Source organism: Chelonia mydas, chromosome 6, assembly GCF_015237465.2.
Source record: "Chelonia mydas isolate rCheMyd1 chromosome 6, rCheMyd1.pri.v2, whole genome shotgun sequence".
Lineage (NCBI taxonomy): Eukaryota > Metazoa > Chordata > Testudines > Cheloniidae > Chelonia > Chelonia mydas.
In genome coordinates this window covers 51,648,521-51,675,373 of record NC_051246.2, presented here as the reverse complement: position 1 = coordinate 51,675,373, position 26,853 = coordinate 51,648,521, and the positions used below count along the sequence as shown (strand labels likewise).

General features: G+C 39.2%; 1 protein-coding gene across 2 annotated transcripts in view; it reads left to right on the top strand.

Moving 5' to 3' along the window:
- SHANK2 (SH3 and multiple ankyrin repeat domains 2) overlaps window positions 1-26,853 on the top strand; it is a 612,060-nt gene that overhangs the window by 366,600 nt on the left and 218,607 nt on the right. For both annotated transcript variants that reach the window (XM_037899997.2, XM_043548746.1), the window contains one exon: window positions 22,495-22,570. In XM_037899997.2, coding sequence (XP_037755925.1) covers window positions 22,495-22,570 — 76 coding nt within the window. The remainder of the gene's footprint in view (window positions 1-22,494; window positions 22,571-26,853) is intronic.

Sequence of the window (26,853 nt, the reverse complement as noted above, 5' to 3'; positions counted from 1 at the left end):
TGGTACAGATGATATCATGGGTACTATTTGAATAGTATCTATTACATGCATTCCTATAGTTGTCATATTTGATGATGCTGGGAATTGGTCCTGCTTCGAGCAGGGGGTTGGACTAGATGACCTTCTGGGGTCCCTTCCAACCCTGATATTCTATGATTCTATGATGCAAAGGACCTTTTGTACCATAAAACATTGTTTGCGTGACCCATATTGACGTGAGTAGCAGTTAATGGTATAGCTATACAATCTGCCAGTGATGCACCCAGGGGCATCATGTACTATAAAGATTTCAAAGTCCTTATAAACAATCTTTACTTTGGGAAGGCCTTTTCCTTTTATTTTTAGACATTTTGAAACTATTTTTGACAAAGCATTAGAAACTTTAAATTTATAGACAGTCTAGCACTAGCGAGAGATGGCCTAATGCCATACATAATTTCCCTCCAGCATTTGTGATGTATTTTGTTTTTGATGCTGGTGGTTCTTCTGGCTTTTGAAGGCTTCATTAGCTAAAGAGAAGTCATTTAATGTTTTTGGATGACGTAACTAACAAATTAGTGGCTGCTGTGACAGATAAATGATATTGAAGGTGATTTAGTGCCATTCTACTGTGACCTTCTTTACCCCACTGATACACTTCCTATGTTTATTCAAAATTAAAATCACTCATTTTAGTGACACACAAGCTTTTATTTCTCAATGTCTGATAGTATGTTGGCTCCACAGGCTTATGGCAGAGGGAGCCGTTTTCTGTTTTCCTTGGGCATGGTGAACAGAATGGTATACCGAGTTACAAACCGTTTTACCTAAAATGGGTTTTCATACAGATGTAACAAAAGCCCTATGACTTAGCTAGAAAAACCTCCAAAGACTAATGTAACAATGAAACGGCTACTGGTAGCTCAGATCAGGTCCAAGTACACAGCGTCAGAAGCCATTTATCAGACCGGCAAGGATACTGTCAGCAGCCTGAGCATCCTGGCCCAGCCTAACTCGGGATAGCATTGAAACACACGGGTGTGATATCTAATGGTGATTGGAATTTTGTTGGTGTTAAGGCTACGTAGAATAGTAAAGAAAATATGCTCTTACTAAAAGAGTGCAAAAAAGCTCGTAGCTTAATTAAATGAACTGAAAATTAATTGCTTTTCAATAATTTCTCACAAGTGAGGATTAGATATTGTAGGCAATGGATATCTCAGATTGTCTGCTAGTTCAGTATTTCACTGCCCAGTGGTCAGTTGTACAAGAATGTAGATGTGATGAACAAGACTTATTTCAGGATTTTAGCAAGATTTCTCTGGCAATAACCAACAAAATCATTTCCTATATGCAAAGCTATGAAACAATGGTAACTTGATTGTTCTGAGGAATGATGACGACTTTGGGATGCTTGGAGACCTTACTTTTTAATGTACCACAAAGGAAATAAGCAAGGTCAGCTTTGTTCACCCTACTATTTGATTAGACAGCTTAAACACTTAAACTCTCTAAGCTTTCTGTAAAATTTTCCTATTTGTAAATAACTCAAAATATGGTTTTTAGCCATAGGAATTCTTTAGTCTTAGTTTTGGTCAATAGACTCTAAATGAGGGCCCTAACTGAACCTTCACTGGTGGAGCTCGCAATCTGAATGACACTCCAGCATACCAAACAAAATACTCATACTGTAACCTGTTCACAATGACAGGTACAACCCATGTTTTATGTGTGTAACTTACATTAGCAGTACAAGGCTTCAGCACACATTAGTTATATCCATGTGACTTACACAGCGCTAAGAACAGAGATCTATGTCAATACAAGACAAAAGTGCTATAGAAGAGTGACAATCCAACCCAAAATGACACTGTGCCTTGCTGTAACTCCTTTGGAACGATCTCTACTGTTCTCCTAACTCAAACTTGGTGGAAAAGCAAGAGTTCCCAGAGCAGCCAAGAATTGTCAGTGTAAGGTGCTATCACAACTTACACCCCCTGAGGATCTGCCCTGTGGCTTTTTGGGGTCTTCATTCTTCTCTTCTCTCAGCACCCTGGCCCTGGCTCAGGCAGCTGATGGGTTCTGGAAGGAAGAATAACTTGCACTCTAGGATCAATTCTTGACACTTTCTTCCAGTTCCCAAGCACAGAGAAATTAGCACTGGCCTGAGGATAGAAGGAATGGCCCACAAGTAAAGGCGTGCAGGCATAGTGGGCAGACAATAGGGTAGCATAGGGAGGTAATAAAATGAGGGCGGGGGAGAGAAATGGAGTGGGAAGAGACGATGGAATAGGATCGAATGTGGGGGAAAAAATTAATGAAGGCTAGAAGAGCTATATTTAGTTGGAGATTTAAAGGAGGAGGCGATGCCATGTTCTACCAGGGAGGTGAGGCAGGAATCTTTGGCACCAATAATGCCTCTGGAGAATAGGAGGAAGTCTATGGTTTATGCCTCTTAATTGTTCATCCTAAACTCTCTGTAAGATTAATTAATGTGATAGTTAAGAGTCATAACAAATATAATTTTGGGTTTTCCAGCATTCTGGTATGTTCTGTGTGATATATGTAACTGTTGTGATTGTGTGTCCTGTGATATTCATCTCTAAAAAGTCCGCAGAAAACTAATAGTCTGCATTTAAATGGACACAAAATAGTAGAGGGCAGGCATATGCACACATACAGATACCCTAGCCTTTCTCCTAGAGGCTTTACTTTTGTACTTATTTGGTTTTTGTTTAATCTAAAATAAACATTGTTCTGACTGGAGTAAAATGGTGGCTCTCCGTGGATGTGAAAAACATTACATTCTCTTCACTTGGGATTCAATTTACTTTATAATCTCAAATCTTGTAATTGTTCACTGTTGTTGCAATAAACACTATTATTCTTAGATCTTATATTACTAATGAGTTACATGAAATATTCTTGCATAGCTAGCACTTAATTAGCAGATGTAAAAATATTGGATTATTAGGTGACTGAGCTAGCAAATGGAAAATTCTATTTTAAGAGCAACTTTATTCTGGGAACAAGTATGTTGATTACAAAGAGGATTTTACTGTTGTGGGAAAAATAGTTTTTTAACCATCCAACTCAGTGAAGAACAGTAGTGAGAAGAGGAAGCAAGGTATTAGATCAGGTTGCTGAGAGAGACCATCAAGCAGATTTTACTGTAACTGTACAAAACAGTGATTCTGGAAGAGCTAGAGCTCTGAGGAGGTATAAGTATCTTCCCTTGAAAATCCCTTTTGTAGCACTGGACTCTGAAACAGTGTGGAGTTCTGACAATGTCCAGTATTGATGCTGCTTTGGAAAATGTAGTGTAAGGTAACAGGCTTGGGGGAAAAAAATCCACTTTATAAGAGGTTTCAGAGTAGCAGCCATGTTGGTCTGTGTCTGCAAAAAAACCAGCAGTACTTAGAAATTTTCAAAGGTTTATGTTAACTTTTATCTGAATAGTGAAGTCCAGTTGACTTGCAGTCTTCCAAAATTCTGAAGCTGATGAGGGTGCATTTCCTGTTGTCTTTCAGCCAGATGACCTCAGTATACTTTGCAAATGAGACAGTCTGTTTTGTACATTTGTAGATATATTAGCTGAATTTAATTGCAAAGGCTTTCGGATGTTACTTTTCAGGGCATAAACTGGACAACATCTAAAACCAATAGATGCTCACAGATACGTAGACCACATTGCACAGTGACATGCATTTTTTCTGGTGAATCCATCAACTGTCCCTGTACCAAATTAGATAAAGTGGAATTGTTCTACTTTTTCCAGGTTTTTCCATTTTTATAGGATCAATTGAGTCACCACTTCTTATGCTTTTTGGATGAAATGGGACAGTTGTTTAATGGTGCACAGCAGTTTGATAGAAAAAAGCAAATTATCCTCTTGAAATATGGACTGAATTTTAGTAATCTGGCCAGGATACAAAACTGATACATCTCTAATCTTGCAGAAGGTTCAGTGGTATCTTTATTGATCAGAAGCAGCCAGGTCCTTTTTGTGTTGCATTTAATCCAGGTGTACTGGTAACGATAAACCGGACCATCCTTAAGATTTAATAATTTATTTAAACATATTTCTTAGTGAATCAACAAAACAACCTACTGTACCACTAGGGTTTTCCATGGTGATCTCCAGTCCAAATACTGCCCTGCCCTGATGCTACTTAGTTTATTCAATCAGACGATCTCATAGTTTGAGTGACTAGACACGGTTTATTGGTGGGGGGAGCGGGAAGAGGCTTCCAATGAGGACTAAAACTTTCGGAAAACTAGGGAATGGAGGCAAAATAATTTAACACAATTGACAAAAAATGAATCCTTATGGAAGGCAACTGGATTATCAATAATAAGGGAGTTACAGAAATGTCAAGCTTTGTGGAGACCTGAATCAGAGGGATGGGGTCTGATCTTGTACCCAGTGAAGTCCATGCCAACACATGCATAGTCCAGAGAAAAGAAAAATGTTGAATGTCACCTTTGATCTGACTGTAGGCAGTTATTCCATGCACCTACTGTGTTCTCAATATACTTCTTCCCTTAGTAGTTGTGATTCACAAAAATGGTAAATATGACTATACAGAAAGACCTGGGATTGCAAAATTTTGAAGGAATGGCAGATTGAAAATAATTGGTATTTGCACAAGGAGTGAAAGCAAACTTTGTTGCCTTCAAACTTTTAATATACTCCCCCTTAGTCCTGAAAGGACCAGCACAAAAATCCAACAATTAATCAAAAATGGCTCTGGAAATGCATGACTTTGGCAAAACATGCTAAGCTTTACTCAGTCTTCACTTTTTGCTATCTACCCAATTATTTGTATGGATTGTAAGCTTTTGGGAGCAGGAGTTAGTTTACATCTTACTTCTCTCCCATTTACCGTGGTCTTTATCCAAAGTGTTTTACAAAAGAATTATCACATATTTTACTGGGTGTGTTTGGTGTGTGGGGTGGTTGTTTTTTTGTTTTTGTGTTTTTGTGGTGAGGTGAATAGAACAGACACAAAATGGTTGTGACTTCCCCACAATCGCATATCAAGCCAGTGATGTAATCAGGACAAAACCCTCGTATTCTGACTCCCAGTCCTGTTCTGTAACCACTATGTTCTTGTCTGAACAGCACCTAACACACTGCTAGCACAACTACGTTTAACAATGTTCTCTTAAGTTCAGAAAAAGTTTAAAATGTCAGAATTTAGGTTGCATGTGATGGGAGCAGCAATTCCAGGGAAAGTCAGGTTTTGCAACTGCAGCTGTGGGCTACAGTGAAGCATACTAAATTGTTTTTTGGAGATGGAGCATGTGCAGTCTGGTCAGCACTGGGAGCCATGAGCTGGGTGAGAGGGTGTGCATGCTCAATGAGGATAGAATCTTCAGAGGTTTTAGCTGCTAAAGTCTAAGAAATTTCTACTGGGCACGTTGAACAGCAACTTTTCAAAGAAAAGGTCACCAGAACTTTTTAACATGGGCAAAATAATGTATATTCCCCTATCCTTGGTCTCAGAAATGGCTGAACAGCTTGGGCTGAAACTTTCAAAAAATATTTAGTCTGAGGCAGACCTCCAGCTTGGAAAATTTCAGCCCAAATGGTTTAATGTTTGACAAAGTTATATGCAACTGAAAACTGGATCTTATAATGGGAAGAGTCAGACAACCTTAATGGGGGGTGCTACCATCTATATTTTTTTTAAATAGTTTCATCCTCCTGACAAAGCAATTGACTGTACTGTCATGCAATATCATCTGGTGATCCCCATTGTTATCCAGGGCTACATTGTGCTGTAATAAAAATGCAGCCCATTCCCCAAATTGCTAGCTTCCTTAGGCTATGACAGGAAGCAATAGCTGGAAGAGAAACAAATGGGGATGGAGGGAAGAGGACAAGACAACAGAGAAATTACGGTTCAGTATACTATGTAGCAGTCTCAGCATGCCAACTGTCCGTCCATTGTCATTTGGCTTCTGCATGACAGCAGAAGTGAGCCTTAAGGAAGTGATTGTAGAAGGTCATTGTAGGGCTAAGAGTTCTCTGAGTCTCTGCCACAGATATGGGAGACTGTGAACCCCATACTGCTGTTCATTGTACCAAACATAAATATGCTGGGTACTGAATTGCATGGATTTTGTGTACAAGGATACAAACCCTTGCCCATTGTTGATTGTGATAATTAACTATCCTGTAGAGAAACACTATGCAACCCAGATTTTTATATTTAAATGGGTTCTTTGGGAACTAAGACCCCTTTAATGCAGATCAAAGCATCAACCTTCCCATTTCTTCTAGGAATAGCTGGTCAAAGATATTCTGTTTTTAGTTATGGAGGGAAGGATTCATGCTTAAATAAATAACCATGGTAAAACAAATGCATGCTAATTAACTATTAGTGTTGTGTTTTGCGTCTGAAATGGTCTGAATTTAGCACACACTCACTACCTGAGATACTTTTAATATGGACTTTTGAAGAGACAGTAGAAAAGAGTGAGTTTTCAGAAACAGTAAAGCAGTTTTGTTTGGAGCAGTACAACAAAAATATAGACGTGATAGCTGTACCATGTTACTAATAGCTGGGTTGAATCATATTCTTTTCCTCTCTAATGGCATGCGTAATTGCTCTAGGTTTTCAGGCGTCCTTCACCCGCACTTATTTAGATTAGTGACTGATGCATTTCCATGGAAACCTGCACCAGGAAAAAAAAATCTGTTGGTACAGTGTGGAACTAGAAGGATATGGGCTGTGATTCTGAGCCTACAACTTGTATAAAATAACAGATTCTTTGGTTGATGCTGGATTTTTTTATTATTATTCTTGTTTACAAGAGTAAGAATTACTGTGAACGTCATTATGGATTTAAAAATTTAGAAGCTTCCTTTTTCTTTCTCTGTCTCTTTTAATCTTGCACTTTGGAGCAACTTTTTGTGTACAGCTGAAATAGTAAATTTTGAAATGTAACTATCTGGATTGTGTTTGTTTCGTCATGGGGATGCAAAAGAACAACACGTTCTAGTGAGATGGTTACACCTAGGTTAGAAACTATGACTGAGAACTCAAGATTCAAGAAGAAAGTTCATTTTGGAGGTATTGTGTAACTTAAATGAATAACTCGTTGTGTGGCTTTTAAATGTAAAGATGAGACTACAATATGGAGCAGTGCTTGGAAAATATGGATTCTATTTTAAAATTTTAAACTATAATGTGGTGTATTGCATTTGTGCTCATAATTTCATACATTCTTATTAGTGCCTAGCCTATAGTCTATTTCTTCTTAAACCTAAAATATATTGTAATTTACAGCACATTTTAAAGAATAATTGAGAAATTAGCAAATAAAGTGAGAAGAAAAGGTACAATTCCAGATGTGTTCATCTAGGATTTAGAAATATATGGAAAGCTTAATTTCATTTTTTAAATTTTTTTATATTTGGGATAACCGGTCATAGAATTTTAAAAGGAACTTGTCCTTATAATGAATGTTGTTCTAATTTAGGGATGTGAAGGCAATTATCTACCTTCGTTAATTTAGAAATATATTCAATTAGTCACTTCTTTCAAACTCCATTCCATCTCTCCATTGGACTGGATACCAGTCCAGTTTTCTAAACTGATCACTACAATCTCATAAATCCAGTTTACATTTCAGTTAGTAGGCTTTGTGTTCATTTATCTGTACATTAGCATGTAATACATATTTGTACATGTTTTAGGATAAATTGCCCCCATCAAAATAAAGTAGGTCATCTCAGTACCTTGTGTAGCTTGAGGAGTATCACAGGTGCAGTAGACAGTAGGTTTTGTACTGTACTAGTGAACAGATTGCTTTAAGGAACAGAATTTCTTCCATAAGACGTCTTGGATTTCATACACGTTTGCACAATGCTATTGTTCTGTTAAAATGAAATAGCAGCTCAGATTAATTAATTACCTTGAAATTAAAATCCCCATGTAATTTATAAATTATCCTGGGGAAATGGCAATAAAATGTCGCACAGCATTCTGATGCAGTCTATAATCTCTCTGAACTCATCTCCCTATAATATTGCTGCACATGGATATATATAGTACCATCAAAAGTGAAATTTGGACTTTTAAACTACACGAGCACAAAATGTAGGGTGACATGAGACTGAGTTAACTGAATTTCATTGTTTCATTGACGGTATCTGTAATTTGCTATTTAAATATAGATCCTGTTTGTTTTTTAAGCTTTCCATTTTGAAATATATTGATAAGCATTTTCAAATAGACATTTTTCTTGGTTTTTTTTTTTTTAAGGGTATCCTAAAATGCATTTTGATGTACTGGCTATAAAAGTGATGCTTGTGATCCAAATTTAAAAACATTCTTGTCCTTAGGAGATATTTAGCTTTAGGTTCTAAAGTGACCTTAATCTCCTTCCTTCTCGTACCACACAGGCTTTCCATACCTCTGGCTTCTCTTCCTTTTCAGTACACTTCAGCACTGGAACTAAGTTTTCTGCTCGGCTGACCCAGCATATCATTTAAAATATTCTCAAGGTTTCTCAATCTGATGCTCAGTGTATTCCAGGGCATATCTGATGGGGAAATAGCAGGGCAATTCAAATTTAGAACTGATCAGTTGCTGTGGACACAGCTGCCAAGCTTTTGTAAGGTTCCATTTTTCTGCTAAGTATTGTTCGAGGCGGGTGGAGGATGGGTGAGGTGAAAAAGGACCGGGAGGAACCTTGCATCATCCCACATCCCATACTCATTCATACCCAGTAGGTGGCGTCATCCTTTTATATTAAAAATATTTTAAAACTTTAAATAAAACTACTGTTATAGATACGTGAGAATTCAGCATACATGTTGTAGATCCCCAAAATAAGTAGCAAATGGCGTTACTCTGAATTAACAGTGTAACTAAAATTGGTATCTGGTACTGTAAGTACAATAGTCATGATTTTTTTAAAAAAATCCTATAGCGAGAGTCCATGCCAGGTTTTTGTGTCTGAATTATATCCTCTTGTTAACAGGCTTTATAAAAATGGTACCACTAAAGTGTTGGTTGTTATGAGGGAGTAAATGTGTAAGCAGATGCTGGAATGATTATATCTGGTCAGTATTTGAAGGATTGTTTGTTGCTAGCATTGTCTTATCTATCTTTAATCTTCTCCTCCTCCTCCTCTTTGCATCATCTTTCACTGGAATAGGGCAAGTGGTGCTCATCTGTGTCATTCCCTAAACATACTTGCTGGGAATGTTTTAGTGATGCAGCTGGCATCTTCCTCTTTTCCAGAGATGGAATATATTAACTCCATTTCATGTGGGCCTAAACTGGCGTGGTGCCTGAATCCCCGCTGCTGTGCTTTGGTCTTTTGGAGGAAAAAAAAAATAAATAAATCTGTAGTCAGTTTTGAGACTGGAAGTAACAATTAGAAAAACAGCATTCAGTTAACTGAATGAGACTGATGTTGGGTGTAATGAATAAGAATATAAATACATGCTGGAAGTTGTTCTAGTTTGAATCCTGCAAAGACTTGACCAAGTGAGTAGCTTGACTCTCATCAGTAGTTCCATGTTACTCCAGTTATTCACATTCTGGAATGGGGCTTTAAGGGGTCACTTGTGAAAACATGCATGTGCTTAATTTAAGTATGCAAATCCCATGGAAGTCCTAAAACTACTTGTGGGTGAAGTTAGGCATGTGTAAGCATTTGCAGGCTCAGAGCCTTAGTCAGCATTTCACTGTATGAAGTTATAAGTAATGACAAATCTTGTGACTGTTTGGATTTATTCTTAAATCAGTTTTGCTTGACTGTGTCTGCACTTTATTGTTTTGCAGTCTACAGATATTCTAGCAACTCATTGTACCAGTGGGTACTCTAACAATAACAGCGTATTCTGACTCCGTGTCTACACAGCAAGTTACTGCATAGCAAACTATGCTGCAAATCTGTATTATACCAGGTTCTCTGTATTACACCAGTAATGTCCCATGTGGAAATTGCTAGAGCACAATGAAAGTACTGGCGTGCAGCCTACTTTGGGACTTCCCAGGTTCAAGATGTATCCTCACTGCATAACTTAAAAAAATGAATACATTTGAGGATGTTGCAATATGTTGACAGACAGCTAAGAACAGAGGGTGAAAACTGATTGAAATAAATTATTTGTTACAAATTGCTCATCCAACTGTCATAACTTTATAAAAAGCTTTAGCAAAATGTATTTGGGATTACGTTTTAACTTTAGGCCTGATCATGTAAATAGGATGGGAGTTGAGTGCTGATCATCTCAGAATTAGGCTCTTGATATGTTTCTGTGAGATTAATTTTGTTTCTACTTGTTTTGTTTCGGGGGGTTTTTCCCCACTTTGGAATTGGTTGATATAATGGGGGGTCTGATAAAATTACAATAGCTCATGATTATGGATGTTGCGATTCAAGGCTCTTTTTTAGGATTTGAACTCAACAGGGAGATGTTTTACTATTGAAATTTACTTTTGATTTTTACAAACTATAATAAAAGCACCCATCCAATGCTCTTGGCACCTTCAAGCATCATTTTAAAAATATACTAAATTAGTAATCAGACTGGATAGCTTCCCCCAGATCAAGTTAAATTACTCATCAGTGACATAGATATAATACCAATGAATCAACTCCCCACATAATCCCTAGAATCCCAGAGAAATCAGTACCCAAAATGCATTCATTCCCGGGCAAGAGAGCCTGCAGCATACCCTGAAGGCTAAAAGATTATAATAATCTTCAGTCAAAGGAAGCAGAATTTACCCTTGCCATGTCTCTAGTTTCTTTCTCCAACCAACCAACCAACCAACATCACCTCAGTCTTATGTAGGCTGAATTAAAGCCAGCCAGTGCTCATTCATGCCCGAATCTCTCCTTACATGGATAATATAATCGATTCTTCCAGCTGACTCAGCGGAGACTCCAGCCTGCTGGGGATACTACAACATATGCTTCCTCCCTAACCAATGACCTCCATGCATGTATCGCCCCTCTTAACAAGACAGAATACAGAAACCCACAGGAGGGAGCCCTCAGGAAAGAGGAGCAAATGCCACCCTCTGTGAGTGCTCAGCAAAGTAAGCTGGTTCAGAGCCACCCAAAAGCAAACCCTTCTGTCCCTTTTCTGGTTTGCAAATGAGTCAATACTAGTTTGCCGAAGACAGGAAAGGCCTTGTGAGAAAACACTATCCATCTCAGAGACTTGTTCCATCTTTGATGTTTGCATACTTGCATTTATTTCTTCATAAGTAAATGCATGCAGGTGACGTTAAATAAAAAACCAAAAACCAATAAAAACAAAAACACATTAAAAACCAAAACCTGTGGAAACAGAGTTAACAGAATAGTAAAATGGTGTCAATCTTGTTACATACAGCATTAATTTGATGGTCTCAGCTATGTAATCTTTCTTTTGAAACATAGAACATTACTGGAAGAAGAGAAGCTAATGCTATAACAATTGCTTATATGGAAAAATATTAGGCAAGTATTTACTTTTGGCTTTCTTCCAATTAGAGCCAATTTTGTAAACCGTTTTTTGTCAATAATATCAATTGGTCAAAACCAAAACTTTTCATGGAAACCTATCAGTTTTGACAAAGCTTTCATTGGGAAGGTTGCTCAGGTCCAGGATGGAATTTTTGTGGAAAGACCAAGACTGAGCCACAGAATAGCCTGGTGGTTTAGGCCCTCACTGATTCAGAGCAGGGACTTGAATCTGAGTCTCCTACATCCCAGGTGAGAGCGTGAACCAACAGACTATTCCATGTGTCTGTCTCCATCTCGGCGCTCTCTCTAGAAATTAGGCGAATCTCTTAACCTCCAGATTATTCTGGGGAGGATGTGGGGGAGAGTGGTCTCTGGTTTTACACCTAAAATTTGAAAGGTCTCTGTTTTGTCCTAACAAGGAATTCTTGAAATCTTCATGTGATGGAGAAATTTGTGCATGTCCAGCTCTGCTTGCAAGAGAGTTAAGTGCACTAATAGTTTTCAATTAACACTACGGGATCAGCGGACCACTGGTGGTCCATGGGCTAGAGATTTTGAACCACTGTTCTCTACCATTGTTCCAGGCTGATGATGCCCTTTTCATAACTCTAATTTATGTTACCTTGTAATAAGATGGTATGTGTAAGATTTCCTTTGCAAACTCCATGATTCACTAAATTTGATCATCCCTTTCAGTATCTTCTGTGACTAAGACAATTCACCATAATCCTAGTAATCTTTGTCCTAATAATCACCATCTAGGCTGCAAAATTGTACTACCAATGGTCTTTTATTTAAAATCCATAATTCCAGAAGAACCAGGGAATCACTACTGCAAGGAAGTAGTTTTATTTCAAGCATTTTGTGCCTATTTCAAAAGAAAAAACTTCAAATACTTTTAAAAAATTTGTCGTTTTTCTGTCTAAAGAAGAACTGGTCTTAGGCTGTGAGAGCCCAAGAGAGGTGAACACTAAAATTTCAATAAAATTAAAATCTGTTTAGAATTAAGCAAGTCTTTTTTTTCCTCCCCTCTTACTCTTAAAAGGATTTTGCAGTGGTCAACAAAGACCACCTTTAATTTTGTTTAAAAAGAAATTACTTTATTCCTGAGCTCTTACTATCTCTCGTTAGTATCCTTACCATCTCCTATCAGTAATCATAGTGAATCTTACCCCCCCCAAAAGAGGTCATAATGCTATTTCTTCAAATTTGCACAAAAAAGTACTCAAGATAATCCTTGTTTCTTCTGATATTAGCCATCACCTTGCATTGTACCTAACTGCAGGTTTTGGTTCCTAAATAGCATAACTTGGGGGTACATTTTAGTCTCTGTACCTTAGACAGGTTCTGCTCACGATGAAAGTTGCCTACAGAACTAATTTGTTTTGTTTTTAGCTTCAAAACTGCACCAAATACTGTGTAGGACAAAGGGAAGTTCTGGACCTGCTTCTGAAGACCTCATATTGGAAGGGCATCATCCTGCAATGTTTACGTGATTAGTTGCTTTGAAGATATTGTGGAAGAGATGCATGATCAGACCATTCTGCATTGATGGTCCAATTTAGGCCTTGGGTGTGAACCTCTGAGGCTTAGCCTACACTTAAGTTTTTTGCTGGTATAGCTTTACTGGCATAACCCTCTTAGTGTAACCACAGCTTATACTGACCTAAAAATGCATTTGCCTGTATCGCTTATATTGGTTCCCCAAGCAAAATAAACTATACAGGCAAAAGCACTTCTATGATGGGATGTCTACAATGGGATTTTTGTCAGTTTAGAAATGTTGCAAAAATCACTCCCCTAACCAACATTGCTACATTGGCAAAAGTTTCCACTGTAAGCCTGGCCGAAAGCTTTAAAAGCTACAACTGGGTAGAGAACTGAGGCATGACTTCTGGCCTTTATCAAATCTGCTAGCTGTCTTTACTCCCCATTTCACTATAGCAGGAGCAACACTGCTTCAGTCCGAATTATACCTATATTGGTAACATTTTTCCTTTCGGCCTAAAAGGGTTTCTTATGCTTACCGCAGGGGGGGGCGGGGAAATGATAGGCATGTGTACATATTTTGTGGGAAATTGAAAAAATACTGTGTTGTGCCATGAAGAGTGATATGCCTCTAGGGTAAATTATGGTTTAAGTAGGCAAGGTTCCCAAAATGAACATGTGTACGTGCTGCAAAATCAGTATCCATATTATGACTGGTATCTGAACAGATCCTATGTCCCTGCATAAATTGTTCCTGCCCCCTGCATGTTGTTCAGGGTCCATTGTTGGACTAAGAACAACAACAATGCAGTCCACATCCTCTGACTTTGAAGAACCACCCTCTAATGTCCTTCCTTTTGGGACAGTATATGGCTTTTCCACAAAAGTTTTATTCTGGCAGTGGGAACAGAGAGTGCGTGGTGGATGCCTTCGCTCCCTATCTCTGCCAGATACTTGCTTTCTGACAGACCTATGCACAGCACCTGGCCCAAAGTATGGAATGTCTGTGGTTACATATCACACCTAAAAAAAAATCCCAGATACCCATATGAGGGGCAAAAATGTGCTTAGTGGGGCGGCACTAAGCTATTGAATTTATTGTGGCCAACTAATCAACAAAGAAGGATTATAACTCCATGAGTGGCAATTTGGAATGGCTATGTTAGCTTGTTTTTTGGGAAACACTTCCATACAGCATGCAGAGCTATTTCCCCCTACTATAAATTAGCTCGTTAACATACAACCGAAGTCCTAAAAATCTCTCTAGCATGGTGACACTTATAATCATAAATGAAATAGTTTAGTAATATAACCTGACTTTACAAATAACTCACATTGATTAATGGGGATAAAGCATCTAATGCTTTGGGTTGTCTCTAATATCACAAGAAAGAAATGAAGTCTTCTAGTATTTACTTTCTTTATGCATCACGTGCACATGTCTGCCACTCTAAACTCTGCCCACAACTCTGGCAAGCAGTCTGACAACATATCCAATCAATGATCAACCCACAGCAGTTTCCTAGGTAACCAACACACAGCTGTTGAAATGCACTGCTAACAGGAGAAGGGGGAAGAAAAGAAAGGGAAATGCTGCATTTTTTTCACTATTTTTTTTATACTCCAAAACCATTTAAAATGTAGAAATCTATTAAAAATGTAATACTGTAATAGGACCAGTTTGGCTGACATTGGCTGCTCTGTGTCATAGGGACATCCCAGTTAAGGGATAAGATCATTCTTTGCTCCCTAGGCAAACATTGCTGTGAGTAATAAGACTGTATCTTCTTGGTATGGAGGTGGGGCAGCTATGGAGGAAATCTTCTGGCCCAATGATCAGGCTAGTATAGTGGGAGATCCATGTGGAAACCACATCCATGTATCCCCAGTTGAAGGACTGCCTCTCATTGGGTGGGAAGTGGGCCAAAAAATTCTCAGTCCACATATCGTCACAATGAATACCTTCATTTCTTTCAACCTGTATGCTAGTGACATCATACTGTCATTTGTCTCTATACTGCAGGGGTATCTATCTTGAGCAGTAAAATATCCCCTTTACTAAATATGGGCTAAATTGATCTAAGTTTGTACCACATCTATCCTGTATTATGAGGATCTCATTCTTGGTGCAACTCTATGGGCTTCAATGGACTAGGCATAAATTTGTCATGTTATTTTATTCCATACAGGCTATTACACTTCTCTTATCACCATACTATCTGAGAGCCTTCCAGAAGTGCATCAGAAGACATGAATAACATCTGTCGTGGTTTTTTGTTTTGTTTTGTTTTTCTCTCATGTCCTTCCCAAGGTGAAGAATGTGTGCAGTGTTGTGGTTTGGTAGGTTTCTATTGTTTATATGTATATGCTTCTGACTACTTGTATTAGAGAAAGAACAATCAATGTGCACCTTGCACTAGAAGGTGAGGAGGCTTTAGATGGTTCTTTGTTCTTGTGGAAGTTTGCTCCACAGACTGGGACCAACCCTCAAGAAAGCTCTGCGTCCTGCACAGAGGAGCTTTTACTCTTGCAGTGGACATTTCTAATGTGCCTGAAGAATGGAGTTGTCGACCACTGTCCTTATCCTGGAGCTTTAGACACCTTTTAACTTTCCTCTGTCTACCAACATAATTTCTGTATTGCTGAGATTCCGCTTAAACCAGCTGCTGTTCATCCATGAGCTGATCACCTCTGAGCAAAGGGCTATCTTGGTTATGGTAGTGTATTCTTATGTGGTGAAGGATAAGTAGAACTGTGTGTCATCTGGATATTGCTCACTCTTGACTCCACGTCATCTTAGTGGTTCTCCTAGTGCCTGTGTAACACCTACAGACCCCGGTCATTGGCAGGCAGGATTGAACCTGGGATTTCTGGAGCTTAGTGCATGAGCCTCTACTGCATGAGCTAAAAGCCATATGGCTGTTAGTTAAGGCTGTAGAGCAGACTCATTACTCTAAGTGGTCTCGGTGCCGCTAGATGGGACAGAACATCACACCCAGAAGGTGTGTGGGTTACATCTGCATATAGTTAAGTACGATTGGTGAGAACTGATCCTTGTGGGATTCTACAACTGAAGGGTCTAGTTTCCTATCCCATCTCTTCCCTTCCCTTTGACTCATCCCTCCAGGAAGGATTTGAATCATTTTAGCATGTTCACTGGATTCCTGCAGCACCTCTTAGGTGGACAGCAGAGTCTCATGATTGGTGGTGTTTAATGCTTCAGAGAGGTACATGAGGATGAGAATGGATGTCTGCCTTCCATCCATTGACTGCATGGGGTAATCCATCAGTGCCACTAAATCTATTTCTGCCCCAAATTCTGGCCTGAATCCAGAACAATTGTTTGTTGTGCAACTACTTATAGGTTTTTTGTATCCCTTTCATTCATGTACGGAAGGGAGAGGAAGCTGTGTTTTGGGGGGCCTCCAATTTATTGTGGTGACTGCTTCCTTCTCTCTCTTTGTGGATTGTTATTTTGTTGATGCTGGCTAATAGGGTAGACTGGATTGTGAACAGGGATATATGTAAGGGGAGGACGGGTGCCACAGAACTTCAGGGCTGACGTATCCACCCAGGAAATTGAGTTCACCTTGTCCATAACATGTGTCTGGACTCTGGGATGGGAGACTAGTAAGTCTAAATGTTTCCCCTAGGAATTCAGTATTCCTTGTGAATACACTATTGGAAGGCACAAAAATGAAAACAATAGACTGCTGGTTTGCACATACTGGAGTAGTTAAACAATGTAATCTGTTACTGCATTTTGCATTTCCTCCCATCTGCTTTGGATATGTTGATAGAACAGCGATATCATGCTGTAGAAAACAGTTTCCTGCAGCAGCAGCATCTGGCTCCTTAAGAGACTCAACTAACAGTATTGAGAGCACCAAAATTTTCTGTGTTGTCCTGTTTTCTGATTTTTATTCTCTCAAATTGGCTTCTGAAACAGGCTCGTAACACATTGTAAATGAGATCTAAGGATAGATTTCACATGAAGTCTCACTACCTTTTGATATAATTAGTGTTTTCTATGATGTTCAGTACAATTTCCAAAAGAAATCTGCTCATTGGTATCTAGGCCATGTTATAGGTGGGTCACTTCAAAGTTGTTCTTTGGGGAAATTTTCAAGGTCACTGCAGGTAATCAACTACATAAGCTAACAAGTACACCTGGGGGCAAATACATAATACGTAACCATCACACATCCCTTACAATAGTGTCTTGTTCAGATGGTACACACCTGTAGCTTATTACCAATACACTTGAATATTGTGTAGCTACTTCAAATCCAGCCTTATAGCTTTGGGCAGTTGATTTTGTAGGCTAAACTCACAGCTTTTCCTCTGTGAAAGGGGAATGCATCTTCCTCAAGGCTTTTCCTCCCTATCTCCATCCCCAGATCATGCAGCTAACTTTTTGGGCCATGGTTGAGCCTGACGTGTATTACTTGCATCCTCCTCTCTCACACAGGAACCAGTGGTGAATCCCACTGAAAAGTGAATATAGGCCTCTTCAGTAAGGCCTTCTTCACACTGTCGGTTCCAGTTTCAGAGACAAGTAAAAGGACCGTTGGGATGAGCGTGATACATATAGCTTTGGTAAGATCTATGAGTTTTCTGGTGAACCACCAACTCATGTTGACCTGGGAGGAGACAAACACCAGGCCCCAACAAAACAATTTTGTTGGGAACTGTAGAGCCATGGAGTTTTTCTCCTCTGTCACCATTCCACAGGAAGGGGACAATCTGGCCATCTGTTTATATGAAACTTTTCATATCTCTTTATGGCCTACTTTTCATATCTCTTTTTATGGCCTACTTTTCATACATATCTTGTGAACTGGTCTACCAGTGTACAGAATCTATTTCATTCCTTTTTCTGTTTTTAAAAGTGTGCTACATTTCAAAATGCAGAGGCAGCTGTGTATAGGTTTACTTGTTTAGCTTTTAGGATAGTTTGAATTTGAAAAGCTTTTTTTAAATCAAAGCTTAATCCACCTAGTAAGTGCTCCCAGGAATTGGAGTTTCTGCATTAGTGCTGACAGTGCTTGGTCAAAGTTTAGCCCTTGACTATTTTAAATATGGTACAGAAATAAAACCTGACTAAAGAGTGTTTTCTCAAGTCTAAGTACAATAAATGGTCACAAATATCAAGGACAATCTTTCCTAAAAAGGAAACATAATCTAGTGGTCAACTTGCAGGACTATGGGCTGTATGAAGCAACCTTTGCGAGCACTGAGGACTTGGTGGTCTCAAGTTATACAGAAACTCTTGTATTGAATTTGGGTGACAGATTATCAAATCACTGTAATTTGGTGGTAGTTTTAGGGACAACTTTAGGGAAACCTGAGGGATTTTCCCAAACCAAACTGTAGTGACTGGAAATCACCCAAAAGTGTTTCATGTCCAAGATAATGTCTTATTTGGAATTGGGAACTACCCCAATGTATTCTGGGGATAACAACCATGCTGAATACTCTAAAATTGTTCTGTAATCTGATATCTCAAAATGTCATCTTGACAATCATTCCATGACATGATTTTTGGTAGGTTATGCTGGTTGGCTGTGGACGATCACAATGGCCTTTGTATCCAGAAGCAAATGACCCAGCCCTCTGGAGCGGAGCGCATTTAAAAAAAAAAAAAAACTCTCATTGCTTAGAAAACAGCTACCATTGTTCTGCACGAGGCTGGAGAATAGGCTGCCCATTCTCTAGATCATTAAAATTTTGTTTTATTTTAGAGAGCTCCTAGGAAGTTATGTAGTTTCCAAGAGTTGTGAATATTTTGGAGAAAAAAAATTAACTACATACAGATATTTTTGTTCTTTCTGAAAATAAATATGGCAACAGCCAAACACTTACCCAATACCTCTCCACAAAGATGAGTCTCCTAACTTCTTAATTACATATTTTGGTAGTTTTTGAATATTTTATGACTTGCATTCAGTTAGAAAGAAACTAACTGGTGGAGGCACTAGGGATTGCTGCAGTTCTTCTGCAGGTGTGGCTTGTTGATACTTTTGCAGGATCCCTGACTTAGAACGTTGAGCTATGAGATTTCCTTTTGGATCACATGTGATTTCAGATCCCCAAATGGTGATAGATTCCAAGGCCAGAAGGGATCATTTTGATTCTCTAGTCTCATGTCCTGTATAACACAGGCCAGAGATCTTGCAGAAAATGATTGCTATGTCATATCTTTTCAGAAAAACATCTTATCTTGATTAAAAATTGTCAGTGATGTAGAATCAGTCACAACCCTTGGTAAATTATTCCAATGGTAAATTAACCTCTCTGTTAAAAATGTATGCTTTATTTCCCGTTTGAATTTGTCAAGCTTCAACTTCTAGCCACTGGATCATGGTATACCTTTTCTCTGCTAGATTGAAGAACTTATTACTAAATATTTGTTCCCCACGTAGGTACTTATAGATGTAATTAAATCATCCCTTGACCATCTTTGTTAGACTCAAAGAGCTCAATCTATTTGGTTTATCACTGTAAGGCATGTTTTTTAATCCCTTAATCATTCTCGTGGCACTCTTTTGGACACAGTATTCAAACAGCAGTCACACCAGTCCCAAACACTGAGATAAAATGATCTCTCTACTCCTACTCAAGATTCCCCTGTTTACGCATGCAAGGATGGCATTAGCACTTCTGGCCACAGTGTCACACTAGGAGCTCGTGTGCAGCTGATCATCCACCACAATCCCTGTCATAAATATAAAGGGAAGGGTAACCACCTTTCTGTATACAGTGCTATAAAATCCCTCCTGGCCAGAGGCAAAACCCTTTCACCTGTAAAGGGTTAAGAAGCTAAGATAACCTCGCTGGCACCTGACCAAAATGACCAATGAGGAGACAAGATACTTTCAAATTGGGAAGGGGGGGAAAAACAAAGGGTTCGTCTGTCTGTGATGATTTTTTTGCCGGGAACAGATCAGGAATGCAGCCTTACAACTCCTGTTAGTAAGTAATCTAGCTAGAAATGTGTTAGATTTCCCTTTGTTTAATGGCTGGTAAAATAAGCTGTGCTGGATGGAATGTATATTCCTGTTTTTGTGTCTTTTTGTAATTTAAGGTTTTGCCTAGAGGGATTCTCTGTGTTTTGAATCTGATTACCCTGTAAGGTATTGACCATCCTGATTTTACAGAGGTGATACTTTTACCTTTTCTTTAATTAAAATTCTTTTTTTAAGAAGCTGATTGATTTTTCATTGTTCTTAAGATCCAAGGGTTGGGTCTGTGTTCACCTGTAAAAATTGGTGAGGATTTTTATCAAGCCTTCCCCAGGAAAAGGAGTGTAGGGCCTGGGGGGATATTTTGGGGGAAGAAGTCTCCAAGTGGGCTCTTTCCCTATTCTTTGTTTAACATGCTTGGTGGTGACAGCATGCAGTTTAAGGACAAGGCAAAGTTTATACCTTGGGGAAGTTTTTAACCTAAGCTGGTAAAAATAAGCTTTGGGGGCCTTTCATGTAGGTCCCCACATCTGTACCCTAGAGTTCAGAGTGGGGAAGGAACCTTGACAATCCCCAAAAGTTTTTGAGTCACTGCTTCCCAGGATGGAGTCCCACATCCTGTAAGTATGGCCTATGTTCTTTGTTCCTAGGTGTATACATTTACATTTAGCCATATGAAAATGCATATTTGCTTGAGCCCAGCTTACCAAGTGATCCAGATCCCTCCTATGTCAGTGACCCATTCTCTTTATTTGTGCCACTCCCTCAATTTTTGTGTCATCTGCAAACTTTTAGTGATGATTTTGTTTTCTTCCAGGTCATAGATGATAGTGTTAAATAGTCAAGAATTGATCCCTCCAGGGCCCCACTAGAAACACACCCACTTGATTCTCCATTTACAATTATATTTGAAGAGCTGTAATTTAGCCAGTTTTTAATCCATTTAATGTGTGCCATATTAATTTTATATTCAATTTTTTAAATCAGAATGTTGTGTGGTACCAAGTCAAATGCCTTACAGAAGTTTAACTATATTACATCAACACTATTACTTGTAATCTCATAAAGGTATCAAATTAGGCTGATATAAACCCATGTTGATTGGCATTAATTATTACCACCCTCCTTTCTGTCTTTATGAATTGAGTCTTTTATGAGCCACTCCATTATCTTGCCCAGGATCAATGACAGGCCTATAATTACCTTGGTCATCCCATTTACTCTTTTTAAATATTGACACAACATTAGCTTTTTTTTCCCCTAGTCTTTTGGAACTTCTGCAGTGCCCCAAGACTTTTTGAACATCAACATTAATGGTCCAGCAAATTTCTAAGCCAGCTCTTTAAGAACCCTGGAGTGCAAGATATCCAGACCTGCTGATTTTTTTTAAAATGTCTGACTTTAGGAGCTGCTGTATAGTATCCCCCCTGAGATACTAGTGGAATGGAGAAAGTGGTATCCTAAGATATGACTATTTCACCTTTTTCCCAAATAGAGAACAGAAATATTTATTGAACATTTATCTTTTCTGCATTATTGTTGGTGATTCTACTATTTCCATCTAGTAATGGACCAATACCATTGTTAGGATGTTCCTGATATACTTTTTAAAAACTCCTTTTTATTGATAGGTTTTGCTGTACATCTTCAGAGAACAACTACACATTATTTTGTATATGTGATGCTAAATTTAAACCTTTACTTAAACTTTTATCAACATTAAACCAAAGTTAATCTGATAATAGGGTCTGGAAAAGTGGAAGGGGGATTTATTTGAAAAAAGAGTTTGTGGAGATGAGGTTGATGCTGTCATTCCCGTCTGTAGGGTTTATATATTTTTCACAGAAGTGTCTCCCAAGCTGTAACATGGCTGACTTCTTTTTCAAATGGCTTTTTGGCAGGTATATTGCTATACTTCATCCCTTTTTGAGTCCTTTTGTATTCCAACAGTGTTACCCCTGTATAGATGTAAAGGGAGTACAAATTCCACACCGACATTGTTTTCTTTTGTGATTTGCTTGGCAATGATGGATGAGAGCACACACCTCTTCCTGTGCCCCCATTTTCTTACTGCTAGTTATGAATTATTCAAATGGTTTTGATTGTGGTCCCAAAGTCCAAAATTACTATTTTGCATGCATGTTATTTACTTATTTACTAAAAAGGGGTTTGGTATTTTTAGTCCAATCTAGGGGTAAAATCAAATTGGTTGGTTGTCAGGAGCTTCCAGGTGGTGATGTAGACAGCTTTGTCAAGTAACTTGCAACATCTGATCTTTCTAAGTAAGGAGAATTTGTTGTAAGTGATGCACTCGAAGAAAAATTACTGTTAATTTTGTACTCGGGGTGTGTGTGTGTGATGTGGAATATCTATATTTTTATCATTTGCAAAATTAACATTTTTCTCACCTGAAGCACTTGAGACCATACTTTGAGGTACTTCCAGTGGTTTGTATTAATATAAAACAGAGAAAATAATATCTGTTTTCAAATTACAAATAAAAAGAGCACTAGATTATTTTTCTTTCTGTAAGTATAGAAATATTATTAAAAGTTTTGTATCTTCCATCTTTACGCAGAAACTCGAACGGATAGAACAAAGAAATTGTTTAGACACTACACGGTTGGATCATATGACAGCTTTGATGCTTTAAGGTAAGATGTCTTCCTTTTAGCTAGCAATATTCGGATTACAGAAGTTTGGTTTATGCTTAAAAAAACTAATCTCTTTACATCTTTTGTAAATATAGGATTATATTAACATATTATTCAGGTAGGAATTGGGTCTTCAAAACTCAGCCAGAGCAACTGAATCTACTTTAGTGCTGCAGCCTCTCTAAAGAGGGAGAATTAAGGCCCTATTCCATAAGGGGCCAAGTGTTCCCAACTGCCACGGAAATCGGTGGAGTTCAAGACACCCAGTGCTTTGCAGAATTGAGCCTTTGATGATGATCTTTGCAGTGTAAATGGAACACTATCTGGTTACAGGATCACAAACCCTGGTAAGAGGGCCATGCAATAGGTTCTCATATTTAGTTGTTTTAAGGGGTGATTCTCCATCTGAAGCAACATTGAGTAGAAATCAATTTAACTGTATATTGTGGGATTCTTTTTCTTGCTGTTTCTGCTGAGTATCTGTTTTTGTTTTTTAAACAGGGTTTCCCCTCCCCCACACACCATGAGCATGACCAACTTCTGGCAGGGAGGGTGATCTTGCAGCACAGAAACTCAATCTTATCTTTTACCATAGCATTGGGATAATAATGGTGGCATATTGAAAATGTTTATTTTTCCCCTGGTGTGAAGGTTCTCCACTCTCCTGTCCTGACTATCTAATTAGGATTAATTTTTTCAAGAAATATGTACTGCCTAAACCAGTGTATTCATAAATTCTGAAATGCTGTAATTTAATGAAGACACAATTTCATGCAAATAAGATGACACACAACTTTCTTAGCATCCTTGTCCTGAAGATTGGTGGATAATTTTGCAATTCCTAATGAAGCTAGTTAAGTGACTGGTGGTGAGGTGTTTTTTTGTTTTTGTTTTAAGACTTCCATTCACCAAGATCCCATCCTCCTCTCCCTCAGCAGGCATGTGCTGCTGAAAAGGCAGTGGGACTAGTGGTATTCCACTGCACATGAGAACATAGAATAATGTTTTGGTGACATCATCGGTGGACATGCAACTATGCGGATTGACCTTCTACCTCACCCTGCATGTTGCTGCTGCAGTCTACTATAGCCAGTGTGTGGCAGGTCACAGAGCAGCACCCTTGGTACTCTGATTTAGCTGGAGAGGAACATATTTTGGACCTTCACATAGCTTCTTTGTGATCAGGCCCATTAGTGGGGCTTTTTACAGGAACCAGGACTGCACCCTCATGGTTGCAAAGATGCACAGGATAAAGTATACTAGGTAGACTGTTGCAGTAGGGGAGGTTTAGGTTGGATATTAGGAAAAACTTTTTCACTAGGAGGGTGGTGAAATACTGGAATGCATTACCAAGGGAGGTGGTAGAATCTCCTTCCTTAGAAGTTTTTAAGGTCAGGCTTGACAAAGCTCTAGCTGGGATGATTTAATTGGGGATTGGTCCTGCTTTGAGCAGGGGGTTGGACTAGATGACCTCCTGAGGTCCCTTCCAACCCTGATATTCTATGATTCTATAGACTTCCATAGTCTGTACGCTGTGAACTACATAAAACTACAACTCCCTTGATGTAGTATGAGATGCTAAATATTTAGTTAAGTGCCCAATAATAGATTTGTTTAAAGAGTGTGGTCCTTTATTACTCTGTAAATCTCTAGTGATGGGGCTATTTCATCTATAAGGAATGGAGCTGTTCTGGTAAAACGAGGAGCTATAGCCACCCCACCCCGTTCTACAAGCATGTTTTCTCAGAGTTCCTAAATGCTTATGTTTTGTCAAAGGAAATATTCTATAGAACTAAGTTTTTGACAAACCAAGTTTGTCATTAAATAATGAGCCACATTCTTTGTTGGCATAACTGCGCTGACTTCAGTCGAGTTCTGCCAACAGAAAATTTGGTCCTATTTGTTGAAAATAATTATTAGTACAACACTTCTGTGGGTGAGCAGAGCTTAATTTGAGGAAGAAGTGGAGGAAAAGTTTCCATTGCTCAATTGGTTTAATAAATATGGTGAGAGAATTGAAGGAAAGGGTCGTCATGTTACCCTCCATTAGGAATTAAATATTAGAGCATTTCTCATGTAGATCACTTCACTGGCTTCACAATGAGGTATGTTAGGAGGAGAAGGGAGACGACAAAGTTTTTCCTGGGCTCTTCCAGGCTAGCTCAAGTATGGAAGAAAAATAATGATGCTTAGGTTTTTTTCTCCTCCAGGTACTAGGTTACCAAACTGGACCCAGTAGGTGTAGTAATGACTACCAGGTTGTAAAAATGGAGGTTGAGCTAATAGGAAAAAAAAGTTGTGGGAACTATAATAAGCCTTATCAACAGACACTGAAGAATCCACTTAACCTATATGAAATAAACACACTTTCTCTATATAAAACTAAAAATACATTATGTAGAAACACTGTGCCATTAGTTTATTTAAAATGAATTAGCTTGAAGAATAAGGTGTGTTAATTTCACCTGTATGCAAGAAACTAGTTTTTGTGTATATTATGGAACAATTCCATCAAAGGCAAAACTGTTTCTTTAGCCCATGCACTTAGTGGAGGAATGCCCCCATTACTTTTTCTGTTCTGCAAAGTGGAGTAGGTATAGGGTTTAAATAGGTCCTCAGTAGACCTAATTTCCTTGAACCTGCAACACTAAGCACAACTAGATGCTTAAGCAGCTGACTGGTTGCAAATTCAGTACATCTAAACCAGGGGTGGGTAAACTTTTTGGCCTGAGGGCCACATCTGGGAATAGAAATTGTATGGCGGGCCATGAATATTCACAAAATTGGGGTTGGGATGTGGGAAATGGTGAGGGCTCTGGTTGTGGGGGCAGGCTCTAGGGTAGGATTGGGGATGAGGAGTTTGAGGTGTAGGAGGGTGCTCTGGGCTGGGACCGAGGGGTTCGGAGGTCAGGAGGGGGATCAGGGCTGGGGAAGGGGTACAGGTTCTGTGGTGGGTCTGGGATTGAAAGGTTTGGCGAGCTAGAGGGGGTTCAGGGCTGGGGCAGTGGGTTGGGGCATGGGGAGAGGCTCAGGGATGCAGGCTCCAAGCGGCGCTTTTCTCAAACGGTTCTCGGAAGCAGTGGCATGTCCCTTCTCCAGTATGGAGGTTCGGCCAGGCAGCTCTGCACGCTGCCCCATCCTCAGGTACTGCCCCGGCAGCTCCCACTGGCACGCATAGGAGCTGGAGCAGGGCCATGCAGCTGCTTCCAGGAGCCAAGTGGTGCGGCCCCGGATCCAGTGCCCCAGCTGGAGTGCTGGAGCAGGGCTGAGCCATGTGGTGTGGCCCCTGATGCAGCACTCTGGCTGGAGCGCCAGAGAGGGGCAAGCCCCGGACCCCACACCTCAGCGGGAGCTCACGGGCCAGCTTAAAACGGCTCGTAGGCCGGATCTGGCCCACAGGCCATAGTTTGTCCACCTCTGATCTCAACAATGACATCAATTTTGTCTGTCATCTGTGGGTGCAGAAAAGGAGCCCGTATTAAAAACTGGCCCATAACGTAGACATTTTTTGCCTAGGCCCAATAGATTTAGTCCCCAAGTTAGGAGCTCCCCACAGGGAAAAGAATAACTGAAAGGAAGAGAGATGTCAAACTAATACAGTTCTGGAGTAATGTTCTGTTGACAGCAGTCTTGTTCCCAATGAACTATTTCCAGATTTGTACCTTGCTTTGATCACTTTCTCTGTCATGAATCCTGGCACTGTAAGGGAAGACTATAGTGCAATGACTAGTTATTTTCAAAGTAATTGCTGCTTTATTAAAGTTGTTGCTTTTATAAGATAATCAGGTTGTTGTGGAAGACAGGATTGAATCCTAAGCACTTTGATTTAACTCCCGATTCAGTTCTTTTTCAAAGGTGACCTGGTTCTCACATGTGTCCCTTTCAGTTTCTTGAATACTCTACTGTAAAAGTCCCACCTCCCTTTTTTTTTAACCAGAGCAAAAAACACTGAGCAAAAGTTAGTACATGATTTAAACATTCATATTAATAGGCTGATGTATTTGAACCAAACATCCTGAATGTGGCATTTTTCATTTTAGACAGGTGAAGTTTAGTAAAGCAAACGTTTTTGTGATTCATTAAACCTCTTTTCAACTGTGAAGAAGAGGTCAGGTACCATTGTGCCCTGACAGATTCATAGTTTATAAGAGGAAGGGGATATATGCTGAATAATGTCACCATGTTTACCAATCCAAATCTACCTAAATGATTTGCAAAATGTGACAAGTGATTTTTCATGTGAGGTTAAGCAGGTATACCCCACACACACTCTCTGCTGTAGT